This window comes from Vipera ursinii (assembly GCF_947247035.1).
Source record: "Vipera ursinii genome assembly, chromosome: 12".
Classification (NCBI taxonomy): Eukaryota; Metazoa; Chordata; class Lepidosauria; order Squamata; family Viperidae; genus Vipera; species Vipera ursinii.
The window spans coordinates 11,265,848-11,280,511 of NC_139525.1; the positions used below are offsets into that span (position 1 = coordinate 11,265,848).

At 43.4% G+C, this 14,664-nt stretch overlaps 1 protein-coding gene across 2 annotated transcripts in view; it reads left to right on the plus strand.

Moving 5' to 3' along the window:
* Positions 1-14,664, plus strand: part of BRWD3 (bromodomain and WD repeat domain containing 3) — a 47,380-nt gene that overhangs the window by 14,945 nt on the left and 17,771 nt on the right. For both annotated transcript variants that reach the window (XR_014493628.1, XM_083372175.1), the window contains exons 11-24: positions 880-980; positions 1,675-1,715; positions 2,354-2,458; positions 2,935-3,088; positions 3,885-4,019; positions 4,746-4,874; positions 7,109-7,334; positions 9,043-9,210; positions 10,300-10,483; positions 11,197-11,290; positions 11,771-11,920; positions 12,688-12,764; positions 13,359-13,536; positions 13,704-13,820. Coding sequence is in view for 1 of the 2 variants with exons in the window: in XM_083372175.1 (XP_083228301.1) it covers positions 880-980; positions 1,675-1,715; positions 2,354-2,458; positions 2,935-3,088; positions 3,885-4,019; positions 4,746-4,874; positions 7,109-7,334; positions 9,043-9,210; positions 10,300-10,483; positions 11,197-11,290; positions 11,771-11,920; positions 12,688-12,764; positions 13,359-13,536; positions 13,704-13,820 (1,859 nt within the window). In the remaining variant the exon portion in view is untranslated. The remainder of the gene's footprint in view (positions 1-879; positions 981-1,674; positions 1,716-2,353; positions 2,459-2,934; positions 3,089-3,884; positions 4,020-4,745; positions 4,875-7,108; positions 7,335-9,042; positions 9,211-10,299; positions 10,484-11,196; positions 11,291-11,770; positions 11,921-12,687; positions 12,765-13,358; positions 13,537-13,703; positions 13,821-14,664) is intronic.

Here is a 14,664-nt window from a genome sequence, read left to right on the forward strand (position 1 = left end):
GGCCTTCTCTGCTGTTGCTCCTGCTTTCTGGAACATCTTGCCTTCTGATGTGAGGTTGGCCCCAACCCTCCCATCTTTTCATAAAGACCTAAAGATGTGGGGGACCCCGTGGGAAAACAGCGCCATGGAGGTGGTTGATTGACATATCCCACTTCTCCATTCCATCCATTCCCGCCCATGTGTCTTTGGTTTCAATGTCTGATTTTAACTCTTTATGTTTTAACAGTATATGTGACTGTAAGTCGCCCAGAGTTTTACCCTATGTTAAGATGGGATTTTGGGGGGGGGGCAATACATTTTATAAATAAATAAAGTAAATAACTATTCTGATTCTTAGTCCTGCACTAACTGCTCTCTGGTTAAAAAATTTGACCATGTAAAGTTTTGTACATGTATAAAGGGAAATTGTAGCTTGTGATAAAACAAACAAGCATCGGATTTATGTTCAGCTTTGGGACAAACCGGTTCTGCTAACAGTTTACTTTATATGCAAAACTATCTTAGAAGGATCTTCATCCTTGAATGCTTCTCTTGAAACCTAAGGGAGACAACTGCTATAATATGTTCTCTTGTTATTTCCCTTTTAAAAACAAATTAACGAAGTATGCAGGTGGCTCTCTTTAGCTCCGTGGTAGCATCATTCTAAACACTAGGCCGATTGGTTGCATTTCAGACCCACTTTCCTCAAATTGTAATAAAGATGCGGCAATTTTAGGAAAAGGTTTTAGTGGCATGTACAGAATGCTTAAAATTCATCAAATGTGTCGCTCCTTTGAAAAACTTAATTGTGGAATCTGTCATGACTGCGCGAACTGTTCTGGGGATTGAAATATTAAAGATAATTTTCAATTTCTTTTTCTCCCGATGTTTTTTTTTAAGGCGGCATGTTTATTGCAACAGGAAGCACAGACCACGTGATCCGAATATATTATTCGGGCTCTGAATCTCCTGAAAAAATAGCAGAGCTAGAATCTCACATGGTAAGGGTTAAACAGGAGAAACTTGGATTAAATTTGAAGAGAAAATTTTGGTGTTCTAACCCCTACACACAAGTCTAGAGAAGAACTCATGGGTGGCCTACATTTTTTTCCCAAATGGAAGAGGCAATTTTACTGGTTCGTTTGGAAATCTTATAGGAAACTGTTTCCAATAAATAGATAGTATTTGCTTACCAATCCTTGTGTGTAATATTTCTTCAAAGAACTAGAATCTTCATTGTGAGCCATTGCAATAGTTGTAATGTACACCAGCACACTGATGATTTAGCGAATAAGAAAATACAAGTATAATTTCACAGAGATGCAATGTCTTGTAATTTGACAGTGCAGAGCAACTTTTTGTGATCTGACAACCTTCCAATACCTGGAATTCAGATGCTTTATAAGAGTTCTCTGCTTGATGTAGGTAGTAGCCTGCTTCAGTTTGGCAAGATTCTGTCTGTAGGCATGGAACAATAAAGAAACTTGATTGGAAGATTGGTCACATGTCTTCCCTGGTTTTGGGGGGCCTAACAGGCCTAATGCAGTTCAGGATACCCTTAATTGGGTTGCATCAACTCTGACAAATACCTGTGGGAGGAATGGAGCAGAGGGGAAGAAATATCAAACAGCTGCCTGAATGAAATATGTTTTTTGTAAAGATGTTGATTCCAACCATTGTTCTATTATTCCAAAGGACAAGGTTGTTGCCATTCAGTTCTGCAACAATGGAGACAGGTAAGGATTTCTTAAGATGTTCTTCTACTAGAATGCTGTTTTTTCTCAAATGCTTTATTTAAAAAAAACAAACTTAAATGGGTGATTAAGAAAGAGACACAACTAGAAGGTCCAGTTCTAAACTTTTGATGGTATACATATCGTCCCTGCCTATTGTTAACACGTTACACGTTCTGTAAATATTAACCCTCCGTGAAAGTACATTCATTAAATGCATGAGCTGTTGAATAATCTCTAAATTAAAATGTAAGCTAGTAATAGGTTATGGGTAGCTTCTCAATTTTATAGTACATAGTTATTAAATATGCAATGAAAGTTGAATGTGAACCGGCTGCATCAAACAGCATTTCATTGGATGAAGTCTGTCTCTGTCTCTCTCTGTGTGTGTTTGTTTGTGTGTGTGTGTGTGTGTGTGTCTTTCAGTGTAGTTGTAGGTGTTTGTGTGTGTGTTATATATGCATCTGAAAAGCTAATGTTCTTTGATATTAGCTTGTACATAGTTACTGGTTGAAGACTGATGGGAAGATTATTGAGCAGGCTTTGAGCAGGAAGAAGACCGGAGGCTGAAATGGACACAGATAAAGCAGGGCCTGATCCAAACAGCATGGAGTAATTGTTCCTTTAACTCTGAAATGCAGGTTAAGATTTGTCAGCGGAAGCAGAGATGGCACGGCCAGAGTTTGGCAATACCAGCAGCAAGAATGGAAGAACATAGTCCTGGATATGGCCACTAAAATGACCGGGTAAAAAAAAATAAAAATCAAAAAGCTTTTTGTTTTAGCTGAGCAGAGATTAACACTAGACTAACAATCAAGTAAGCAATACCCTGATCAAGAAACACCAATGCAGACAAGTTTTATTTTATTTTATTTATTTTAATTCCATTTATATCCCGCCCTTCTCCGAAGACTCAGGGCGGCTTACAAGCTTAGCAGTAGCCTTCACCATGCTCCACCAAGTTAACACTAAATAACAATTTAATCAAGGAACTGCCAAGAGCACTCCCACCAACACGGATAAGAACCAACCCCACTTCTTTCTAGCACTCGTTTGGGTAATGACACGTCTGAAAGAAGCCCATCAAGCTCAGAGAGCACCAAGGAGCCCACAGTTCAACCCTGAGCTACAACTATTCCCTTCTGTTGGTATTGTAGTTCAGTATCGATCAATTTGTCATTATTGATCATTTGCTAGGCTGCTGTTGCTTTAATTTCCCCAGGAACAACGTCCTGTCTGGAGAAGACAAAGTGTCGAAGCTGAAGGTGACAATGGTAGCCTGGGATCGTTACGATGCCACTGTTATTACAGCAGTGAACAACTTCCTTCTGAAAGTGTGGAATTCTTCGACTGGACAGCTTCTCCATACTTTATCTGTAAGTTTAAGGAGAAAAAAAAAACTACCCAAGTTGGGTTTGTTGCAGAGATCAGCATTTTAAAGTTCTGTAGGTCTTTCAGACTTTGAAACCCGGATGCCTCCAGTTTGCATTTCTTCAAATCCGAATTTGGATCAGGCTTGCGAAAAACGTGGAGCCCCAAGGGATGTTGGCCAACAAGGCTGGAGCTGCTTTCGAATAAGACATCTAAGATAGCAGCACTTTAAAGCAGGGGTCCCATGCCAGCAACTGGTTCATGCAAACAAGCAAAGCCCCCTCTGTGGGATGCAGGCAGGTCTGCAACCCGCGGCTCCAGAGCCGCATGCGGCTCTTTCAGGAGTCTCCTGCGGCTCCCAGTCCTCTGCCATGTGCAGTCCCCCCCCCCAAAAAAAAAGTGGGACTAAAAAAGTTCAACCAATCAATTCAAATATGCAGGGTAGGTGCATATCTTGCCTTGGCTCCACTCTTCAGTCAAACCCTGTTCTGCACATGCACGCATCTACGCACATGCGCACACATATTTTGTGGCTCCCAGTTTTTCCTTTTGTGAGGGAACCGGTTCCGAGTGGCTCTTTCACTGTTTCAGGTTGCTGACCCCTGGACTAAAAGAACTCCAAGGTCCCTTCCAACTTTATTATTATTGTTATTGTTATCTGGCTTTCCAAGTATTTTGAACTCAGCCTGGCTTATCAGCACCATGCTATGAGAATCTTACCGTCTTCATGTAAGTATGAAAACTACCATCCACCTGCGGACAGACTTTGTATCTTTATCTTTATTTTTATATTTGTTACAGGGCCACGATGATGAAGTGTTTGTTTTAGAAGCTCACCCGTTTGACCAAAGGATTATGCTTTCTGCGGGCCACGATGGGAACATTTTCATTTGGGACCTTGAGAAAGGGACAAAAATTCGCAATTACTTCAACATGGTAAGACCTGGCCTGGAACATTGGAATGGAATAGAACAGAACAAAACAGAATAGAGAACAGAACAGAATTCTTTATTGGCCAAGTTTGGTTGGACACACAAGGAATTTGTTTCTGATGTATAAGGTCTCAGTGTACATACAAGTAATAGTGGTAATCATGATCATATACAAGGTGAAAATACGTTCTATTCCGTTTGGCTTTTTCACCTGAGAGAAATAACGTGACTTCCTTGAGCATGTCTTTATTTCTCAAATGCGCACAGATGTACTCGCATAACTATTGAGAGTGTGTCAGAGCATGCACAGTCTTACTGCGCTGAGGTAGCCCAGAAGTAAATGCAGTACACAGTGGTTTGTATTAAATGGTGGTTTATAACACGCTACCTACAAATATACACAAGAAATAAAATGCATACATACCCATGGTGAAACAGCAAAGTCCAAAACATAGCAGTTACAGCAGTCAAATGGATGAGAGAGAAAATGGATGAGAAGAGACTGGCCAGCCACTTGTCTGAAATGGTATAGGGTTTCCTGCCTGAGCAGGGGTTTGGACTAGATGACCTCCAAGGTCCCTTCCAACTTATTATTATTATTAACTCCAGGAAAAAAACTTTCTTTTTATACTCAGCCTCTTAAAGGCACGGGAATGCTGAGTCAAACAGTTATATACATGAAGTCTTTCTCTTTCCTTCTCTCTCTCTTTCTCTCTCTCTCTTTTAACAGATCGAGGGCCAGGGCCATGGTGCAGTATTTGACTGCAAATTCTCCCCAGATGGTCAGCATTTTGCTTGCACAGATTCACACGGCCACCTCTTGCTGTTTGGTTTTGGATGCAATAAGCACTTTGAAAAGGTAAGGTTGACAATTCCTAAAACTGAATTGGCCTTGGAAATAAGCTTAGTATGTGCATTACATAATTCAGATTAAACTGTCATCAATATTGTCAATGTACGGGTAAGCTTAAAGATGTGGTTTGGGTTCTGTTCAAGCCAATGCAGGCTTCCGATAAATTACCTTTTGTTGTTTCTGCTCTGTGATATTTGTAATAGTTAATGCAGATTCCTTCCAATGGTGTATTTGGGATATGTTGGATAACAGGTCCCATAATCTCTGCCCATCATACCTTGAATTGGTCTTGGAAATAAATGGATTAGGGAAAATAAGTGCCATATATATATATAATTCACTCTCCTAAGAAACTGGGAGTTATCCCAATCCCTGTGATTTTTGAAATTATATACACCACTAGTCCCATGTTTCAGAACGTCTGTTTGCATTGACAAGAGCAAACGTTAGGCTTGTTTAATCAAAACAACAAATCATCAAAACCTTTTCTGTTCTGCATACCCATCAGATGTGTGATTTTGATTCAATCTGCTCCTTTGGAAAGAGCCGCTTTATCCTTAAAGCAGCATCGAAGTTATAAGTACCGGTAAATAAATTTGAATGCTTGGATGAGGCCATGCTGAAACTTTCCAACTTCCAGACAGTTTCTCTCCATAAAAAGATATTAAGATTAGAGCGTTAATGCAATCTTTGAGTTGTATCAAGAGTTCATTTTAATTGTTCGCTCGTGTCCAACCCTGGTGACCTTATAGGCTGGTTTTCTCCATGCTATCCTGTTAAGCCTCTTGTTGCGGGTGAAAAAGGAGAGTGCAAAAGTTGGGTTGAAACTTAACATTAAGAAAACCAAGATCATGGCATCTGGCCCTCTCAATTCCTGGCGAATAGATGGGGAAGAAATGGAGGTAGTGACAGATTTTGTTTTCCTGGGCTCCAAGATCACTGCAGATGGGGACTGTAGCCAAGAAATTAAAAGACGCTTGCTCCTGGGAAGGAAAGCCATGGCAAATCTAGACAGCACACTAAAAAGCAGAGACATCACCATGTCGACAAAAGTGCGTATAGTCAAGGCTATGGTCTTCCCAGTTGCAATGTATGGCAGTGAAAGTTGGACCATAAGAAAGGCTGAGCGCCAAAGAATTGAGGCCTTTGAACTCTGGTGCTGGAGAAGACTCCTGCGAGTCCCTTGGACTGCAAGGCGATCAAACCGGTCAGTCCTAGAGGAGATCAATCCTGACTGCTCTTTAGAAGGCCAGATCTTGAAGCTAAAACTCAAATACTTTGGCCACCTAATGAGAAAGAAGGACTCACTGGAGAAGAGCCTAATGCTGGGAAAGATCGAGGGCAATAGAAGAAGGGGACGACAGAGAATGAGGTGGCTGGATGGAGTCACTGAAGCAGTAGGCGTGAGCTTAAATGGACTCCAGAAGATGGTGGAAGACAGGAAGGCCTGGAGGAACGTTGTCCATAGGGTCGCGATGAGTCGGACACGACTTCGCAGCTAACAACATCCTGTTAAGGATAGCATTTGTCTGAAATGGTATAGGGTTTCCTGCTTGAGCAGGAGGCTGGATTAGGAGACCTCCAAGGTCCCTTCCAACTCTTGTTGTTGTTATGCACAGCTTTTTCAGTTGTTGGATGTTCATTTTTGTATCGGCTTTGATGTTATCAAGCCAGCGTGCTCTTTGCTTGCCCCCTTCTTCTTGTTCCACTAACCATTCCTGGCATTGCTGCCTTCTCTCATGAATTTGCACGGACGACATAGACGAAGCAAATCAGACGTAGTCCTGTGGTTTTAGCTTCTAGTGATGTATCTGGTATTATACCATTCAGCACCTCTATTGGACGACAGAGAATGAGGTGGCTGGCTGGAGTCACTGAAGCAGTAGGCGTGAGCCTAAATGGACTCCAGAAGATGGTAGAGGACAGGAAGACCTGGAGGAACGTTGTCCAGGGGGTCGCAATGGGTCAGACACGACTTCGCAGCTAACAACAACAATAACAACAAACTCTCTTAGTTACTCTGGCTGTCCACGGTACATGCAGTAATTTACACCAGCACTACAAGTTCAAAGAGGCCAGTTCCTCTTTGATCAGCCATTCTTGGTGTCTACAGCTCGCACACCCATACACCATTATAGGGAAGACTATTGCTCCAAGTAGCCTGTTTTTTGTATTTATAATAATAATTATTTGTGTGTGTGTGTGTGTCCGTGTGTGTGTGTTCTTTGTGATTCATGTAGATTCCAGATCAGATGTTCTTCCATACCGATTATCGGCCGCTGATCCGTGACGCTAACAATTATGTGCTAGATGAACAAACCCAACAAGCCCCACATCTCATGCCTCCCCCCTTCTTGGTAGATGTGGATGGGAACCCCCACCCCACAAGATACCAGCGACTGGTGCCAGGGCGGGAAAATTGCAAAGATGAACAACTTATCCCTCAACTGGGCTACGTTGCAAACGGTACAGAATTTCTAACAAGAGCTGAAGTGACCGGAGGTGGTGGGGATCCTTAGAGGCATCACCTAGGCCTCGTTTGTGGTACAGTCTGTGAAAAGGGCCCAGAGAGGGTAACATGGATATTGCTAGTCGGGGTCCAGTTATGGTACGGTAATTCCTTGAAAAATGCCTGTACACTTGGCACCTTTGGAATGTAATAGAGGTAATCCTCAACGTACGACCAAAATTGAGCCCCAAATGTATCTTCCTAAGCGAGGCATGGGTTAATGAGTTCTGCCCCATTGACTCTGCTTGTCAGAAGGTCACAGAAGGGGACCGCGTGACCTTGGGACACACCAACGGTCGTAAATATGCGTCAGTGGCTAAGCATCTGAATTTTGATCACATGACCATGGGGGAATGCCACAACGGTAGCAAGTATGAGAAAACGGTCCTCAGTGTTGTCGTAACTTGTCACTATACGTATGGTGATAAGTGGAGGACTTAGGATCGATGGCTTCTTGGCCATTTAAAGTTAATGATAGAAACACCCCCCCCCAAAAAAAAATAGGTACTTACGGCCTAGTTGCAATGGCTGCCCCCCACCCCGTGGTTCACTTGACCACATTTTGGACAATTGACAGCCTGTCCATATTTACAGCTGTTTGCAGTCTGCCCCATTTTTTGGCCAGGAAACAGCACTTTTGCCACAATTTTACAGAAGAGCAATAGTGTTAATCTCTTCCAGAATGGCGTAGATGCAAACAGAGAGTGTTTGTTTGCACCTGGTCTGTCTTTTGTGGGTTAGATCTAACGGGGATCTCTGTTTCTAAAAAAAGAAGATGTGGGGGGGAAGCATCAGAGTCTTGGCATCACAAACACAAGAACAGAGCAACTAATAAGCAGGTGCCGTATTTCCCCAAAAATAAGAGCCGGACTTTTTTTATTTTTGCCTCCAAAAGAGGCACCAGGTTTTATTCTGGGGACGTGTGTGTGTCTTTTCCACTCCCCTCTGGCACAGACAACCCCGTCCAGCCACCCCACTTCTTCTGGGGCTGAAGCAGCAGCTTCATCCTGCAGATGAGAATGGAGCTCCGGCCTGCATTTTGCAGTCATAGGCCTTTCCGGAAGGCCTCTGCAGCCGAGTTCCGAGCTACAGACTGAATCCATAGCTCGGTACTCGGCTGCAGAGGCCTTCCGGAAAGAACTCTGGCAGCAAAATGCAGGCTGGGGCACACCGCAGAAGAAGTGGGCCGGTGAGGAGAGTCCTGGCTGCAAGGTAAGCAGGTGTGGGGCATGTGGGGCAGTTCCACCTCCCCACCCCTGCCCTAGCTTGATTTTTAGGTGTGCGCTTGTCCCCAAACTAGGGTTTATTTTTGGGGGTAGGGCTTATATTAACACACACACACACACCAAAAAAATCAAGCTAGGGCTTATTTTCAGCATAGGTCTTACTTCCAGGGAAACACAGTAGGACCAACATTTTTAGTGTTGCAAGGATGTTTAAGGGGTAGAATGGGGCTCTCTTTTTTTTTTTAGGACCCTGAAATCAAGCCACGTTCTCTATGATGGTGAGGGGAGCTATTAGGGGCAGGACTGATGCTTGAAGCCTGGACATGCTAAGGAAGCTGTTTCCCCCCCCCCCCCCGAAATCTCCAAAGCTCTCCCCCTTCCAGTGCTCCTGCCCCTCCGAAAATGCAACAGTCCTGACACTCTCTTTGATCTCACAAAGGTGACGGTGAAGTGGTGGAGCAGGTGATCGGGCAACAGACCAACGATCAAGACGAGAGCATCCTTGATGGGATGATTAGAGAGCTGCAGCGGGAGCAAGATCTGAGAAGGCTGGGCGAAGGCGAACCGCCCCCAAACCCTCCGCAGAGTAGATCGCAGTCTGTGCACAGTAAGAGTCCCCTCCTCTCGTTCATCTGCAAGAGTGTAGAAAAAGAGGGACGCGGTGGCTCAGTGGTTTAGGATGCTGAGCTTGTCAATCAGAAGATCGGCAGTTTGGCGGGTCGAATCCCGAGTGCCATGTAACAGAGTGAGCGCCTGTTACTCGTCCCAGCTTCTGCCAACCTAGCAGTTCGAAAGCACGTAAAAATGCAAGTAGAAAAATAGGGACCACTACGGTGGGAAGGTAACAGCGTTCTGTGCCCCTTTGGCATCTAGTCATGCTGGCCACATGACCACGGAGACGTCCTCGGACAAGCGCTGGCTCTTTGGATTTGAAACGGAGATGAGCACCGGCCCCTAGGGTCGGAAATGACTAGCACGCATGTGCAGGGGAACCTTTACCTTTTAGAAAATCACAACTTGTCTCCGCTGTCCTTTTGATGAAGCAAAAATGCTGGCAGTTTGTTGTGGTTTTTTTTGCTTAACACAAGGGTGTTCCGATTTTGAGAGGCCCTTGGTGCTTTCTTAGCGTGGCTGTTTTCTTGCAGATGTTTCATTGCCCAAACTAAGTAACCACTAGCACTGATGATGTTACCTATTTGGGTAATGACATGTCTGCAAGAAAACAACCAAGCTTAGAGCAACAAGGACCCCACAGTCTTCCTCCTCCTCCTTTCCACAAACCCCTCTCCCTCCTAGCACTGACGATGTTACCTAGTTGGGTAATGAAACGTTTGCAAGAAAACAACCAAGCTCAGAGAGCACCAAGGGCCCCACAGTCCTCCTCCTCCTTTCCACAAACCTTCTAGCACTGATGATGTTACCTAGTTGGGTAATGAAATGTCTGCAAGAAAACAACCAAGGTCAGAGCAACAAGGACCCCACAGTCGTTGTCCTCCTCCTCCTCCTCCTCCTCCTCCTCCTCCTCCTTTCCACAAACCCCTCTCCCTCCTAGCACTGACGATGTTACCTAGTTGGGTAATGAAACGTCTGCAAGAAAACCACCAAGCTTAGAAAGCCCCAAGAAACCCCTCATTTCAGCCCTGAGCTACAAATATTCTCTTTTATTGATCTGATTTTGTTTTGCTCATTTTGGTAGTTCTGAGGAGCCCAAGCTTGGATATGGCTTCCCCCACAAATGTCGGGCTCAGACGGAGCGGTCAGATTGAAGGGGTCCGTCAGATGCACCACAACGCTCCGAGAAGCCAGATGGCCACAGAGAGAGATCTCATGGCATGGAGTAGGAGGGTAGTAGTAAACGAGCTGCCTGCTGGACTTAGCAGGTAAAAAAAGAAAAAAAAGGCTTTGTCAAGGACACGCGGGTCGGGGGTCGCTGAAAATGACCCTTGGGAGTTTCCCATTAGAGACACCGTCCTCAATTTACAACCGTCTTTCTAGCGACTGTTGTGATGGTGCTGAAAAACATGGCCAGCAATTCTTGCAAATGTAACCATCACAGTGTCCCCTTGGTCACGTGATGACAATTGGGGGGCTTGGCAACCGGCATGTGTATTTACAAGGGTTGCATTGCAGCATCCCGGGGTCACGTGACCGCCACGCACGATCTTCCCAGGGGACTTCTGGGGGAGGGAAAGCCAGATTCGCTTAACAACTGTGCCCCAAAAAGGTTGTAAGACCCTAGTGATGTGATGACCCCCACCTGACTTAATGAAGTTCTGCGTCCCACTTGTGGTCCTAAGTCCAGGACTACCTTTATAGTTCTCTTTAGCATCTTGGGAAATTAGCCCATCATGCTGGCTGGGGAATTCTGGGAGTTGAAGTCCACATACCTGAAAAATGGCCAAGCTTGAGAAACACAAGTCTAAGCAATTTAAGGACCTAGCAGAATGCCTCAGCTGCAAAGAGTAGGTAAAACCGCTAGTCGCTTTTCCTCCTCAGAAGAATTTTTTAAAAAAAAAAAGTTTAAAAGCAAGTAATGGGAGATCTTTGAAAATATTTGGACAATAACCCAAATTGCTTCTTTTTTCCCCTCAAGAGTTCAGGAAGAATGCCGAGCAGCCAAAGGTGAATTGGAAATCCACCTGTATACTCTTGAAAAGAAGAGAAAGCCATCCTACACTTTGCAGAGGGTGAGAAACGTTGTCAAAAATGGGATTTATTTTTTTCTAGGCACGGACCCTCTTCACCAACTAGTTGGAAATTTAGCCACTCTGTATACGGATGGATGATAGGATGCATTGAAAGGAAGGTTTAGACCTAGGGGAATTCTTGGTAGAAGCGAAGCCGATGGAGAAGAGCATTGTATTTGAACACGATTCTGTTTTCTAATTCTAAAACTTTCAAATAACCGAATTACCTGAATTAAAATAAAATAAAAATGAACCGGACTGTTTCCAAATTTGTAATTGCGGTTTACGTTTGTACAAGAAAAAAAAAAGGCCAGCCAGGCAGGCAGGCATGTGTGCCTAGAATTTGAGATGCTACATTCATAGCTACATTCAAGAACATAAAAACTTGGTTCACTTTAAAACATTTCTTGCGGCAAACGCTTCCCCCTTCAAATTTAAATTTCTATCTCCTTTTTCCCCCCCCCCTGGTTATCATAAAAGAGCGATTATCAACCCGGCAGCGGGCGGTCTTTGCGCAGAAACCAGCGCAGGCGGCAACACGCTTACCAGACACGTTCCACCATTGAACATCCCTCACAAAGTGCAAGGAAAAGTTCCCACACCCAGGAAGACTCGGAGAGCTCCTCTGAGGTAAGTGTGTCAGCGCTGCGACAACTGAGAAGCTGTAGCCATTTTACCTTTTGTCTTCGTTGGGTTTTTTAAAAAAAATATTATTATTATTTGGTATTTTCAGATGGAGAAGGGGGGAAAGCTTGAGTTGTTTCAGTTAGCCATAACAATTAACAATTAACCAAGGCAAGAGCCTTGGTGGAGCAGTGGGCTAATGCCTCCTTAAGTAACACCAGCTGCCTGCAATTAGTGCAGGTTCGAGTCCCACCAGGCTCAAGGTTGACTCAGCCTTCCATCCTTCCCAGGTAGGTAAAATGAGGACCCAGATTGTTGGGGCGCAATTAAGCTGACTTTGTAATAATGCCGCTGGGGGTGTGTGTGTGAAAGCCCTAATAAGCAGGCATATACATAGAATGAAGGCTACTGCTAAGCTTGTAAGCCGCCCTGAGTCTTCGGAGAAGGGCGGGATATAAATGGAATTAAAATAAAAAATAAAAAAATTGCAGCTGTATGAGAATCGTGTTTTAGAATTATTGGTTTATGACAGCCTTTCTGGGGTGGGAAGACACCCCAGGCTTGTTTCATTGGTTTGCTTTAGGGTGTGATGGCCTTTTGCCTTGCTGTTTCCCTTTCATTTAAAAATAAAAATAAAAAAATATATACAGGTAGTCCTTGACTTAACGACCGCTGTTGGGAACCAGAATTTCCATTGCTAAGCTTAACTTAGGAGGACCTCACCCAAAGGAAAAGGAACGAAGAACGTTTGTGGTTTTTTGTCTCCAATTCAGGAAGATGATTCCGTGGGAACCAGTGATGGCTCTGGCGATGACAACGTAGCTGCGTGGCAAAGCGAAAGCAGCTCCAGGTGTTTTTGATTATTACCCTTCACAGAAAAGAGAATATTTTAATTATACAAAAAGCACACTGCTTCTCGATGCTCTTCTGAGGCCCTGGAATGAATGAATGAATGAACGAGTGAATGATTGAATGAATGAAATTGCATCAAGAATATGTGGAAGATGAATTATTAGAATTTAGACAATTTGGTTTAGTGGTTAAGGCACCAGGCTAATCCTGCCTTGAATGAAAAGACACCTTGGTGTCCTTGGGCCAGTCACTTACTCTCAGACCCAGGCAGGAAATAATGACAAACCACGTTTGGAAAACCTTGCCAAGAAAATTGCAGGGTCTCGTCCAGGCAGTCTCCGAGAATTGGCAGGGTTGAATGGAAAGAGAGAGACAGAGAGAGAGAGAGAGAGAAAGAAGAATTTAGTGGCAAATGAAAATTTAACTAGAATTAAACTAGAAAAAAAATAACCACTATTAAACTAGGAAGGAATAAACTTTCTGTGACTTCTTTTAGGCAGGCGACAAGCTCTTAACGTCCCTTTGAAGCCCTTGGAATTGCCTTTCATCCCATTCATTTGTTTCTCATTCTTTCCTAACGTGACAATTCCAGCGATTCGTCCAGCGAATACTCTGACTGGACCGCCGACGCTGGGATCAATCTCCAGCCCCCAAAAAGACAGACGAGACAAGCGGCTCGCCAGATCTGCAGCAGCTCTGAAGATGAGCATGTCAAAGAGACAAAAGGGCAGGAAGAGAAGCGCAAGAAATCCAAGCAGACTCGGAAAAAGGTAAGCGAATCTCCCCCCCCCCCCAAAAAAAACCCCAACACACAAAACAAAAGGTGTTCGTTTAAGGCAAGGTCCTTCCCCATCGCCTTAAGATCTGTGCATCAGTTATTCGGTCCTTCTGCTTGTCTTTGAACCTAGAAATGTTTCTGGTGTGTTTTTTTTTTAAGAAACCCAGTGGATTGCTGTCAATGGATGCTGAACCTACGGAAGAATGGTTTGCTCCTCACTGGATCTTAGACACCATCCCACGGCGTTCTCCTTTTGTCCCACAGATGGGAGATGAGGTACTCACAGATTGCAGTGTTTGGCTCAACTTAATTTCCAGCGACTACACCGCACCTTCTCTAAAGGGCTTACTGACTCATTTCATAATACCTCACCTAATAACCCGGGAAATTCTGATCTCTTTTAATGTACAGTTTCTTTTATCAGATCAGCGCGAAGCAGTTTCTTTGAATGTGGCCAAATTTCATTATGCTGTAAGGAAAATTAGGCAGACTTGTAACTGCCCACTGATAATCCACCACTAACCGTAATATATTATTTTGTATTATTATTGTTGTTTTTTTCAATGCTTTTATGTCTAGTGCTGGTCTGCAACCGTAATAAAAATGGATGGATGGATGGATGAGACCCCAGTGAAATTTGCACAATTTTAGCCACACATAATAAAACTTGAAGGGATAAACTTTTTTCAGACATGCTGGGACAATCCCAATTCATGTCAGAATTTACCTTGGGGAATGACTACAGTAGATTCAAAGTATCGTAAGAATTATGCTATTTGGAATAAAGTATTTATACCAAAAATATTTAAGTACTTCTGGTGGGTGCAAGGGTGGAACTTTGAAGAAGTTATTTATTTACATGTTGAGCTTTTATTTTTATTTTATTTTTTACATTTTGTAAGCTGCTCAGAGTCACCTATGTGTGAGTTGGGTGGCTATCTAAATTTGTTTAATAAAATTATAGCATTTGGTGTTATGAATTTGCTAAAACGTGAAGAATGGCTAGTCTAAAGAAAAGAAGAAATAGCAGTATTCTAATTCTATTCTATTCTATTCTCTATTCTGTTCTATTCTATTTTCTATTTTATTCTATTCTCTATTCTACTCTATTCTGTTCTAT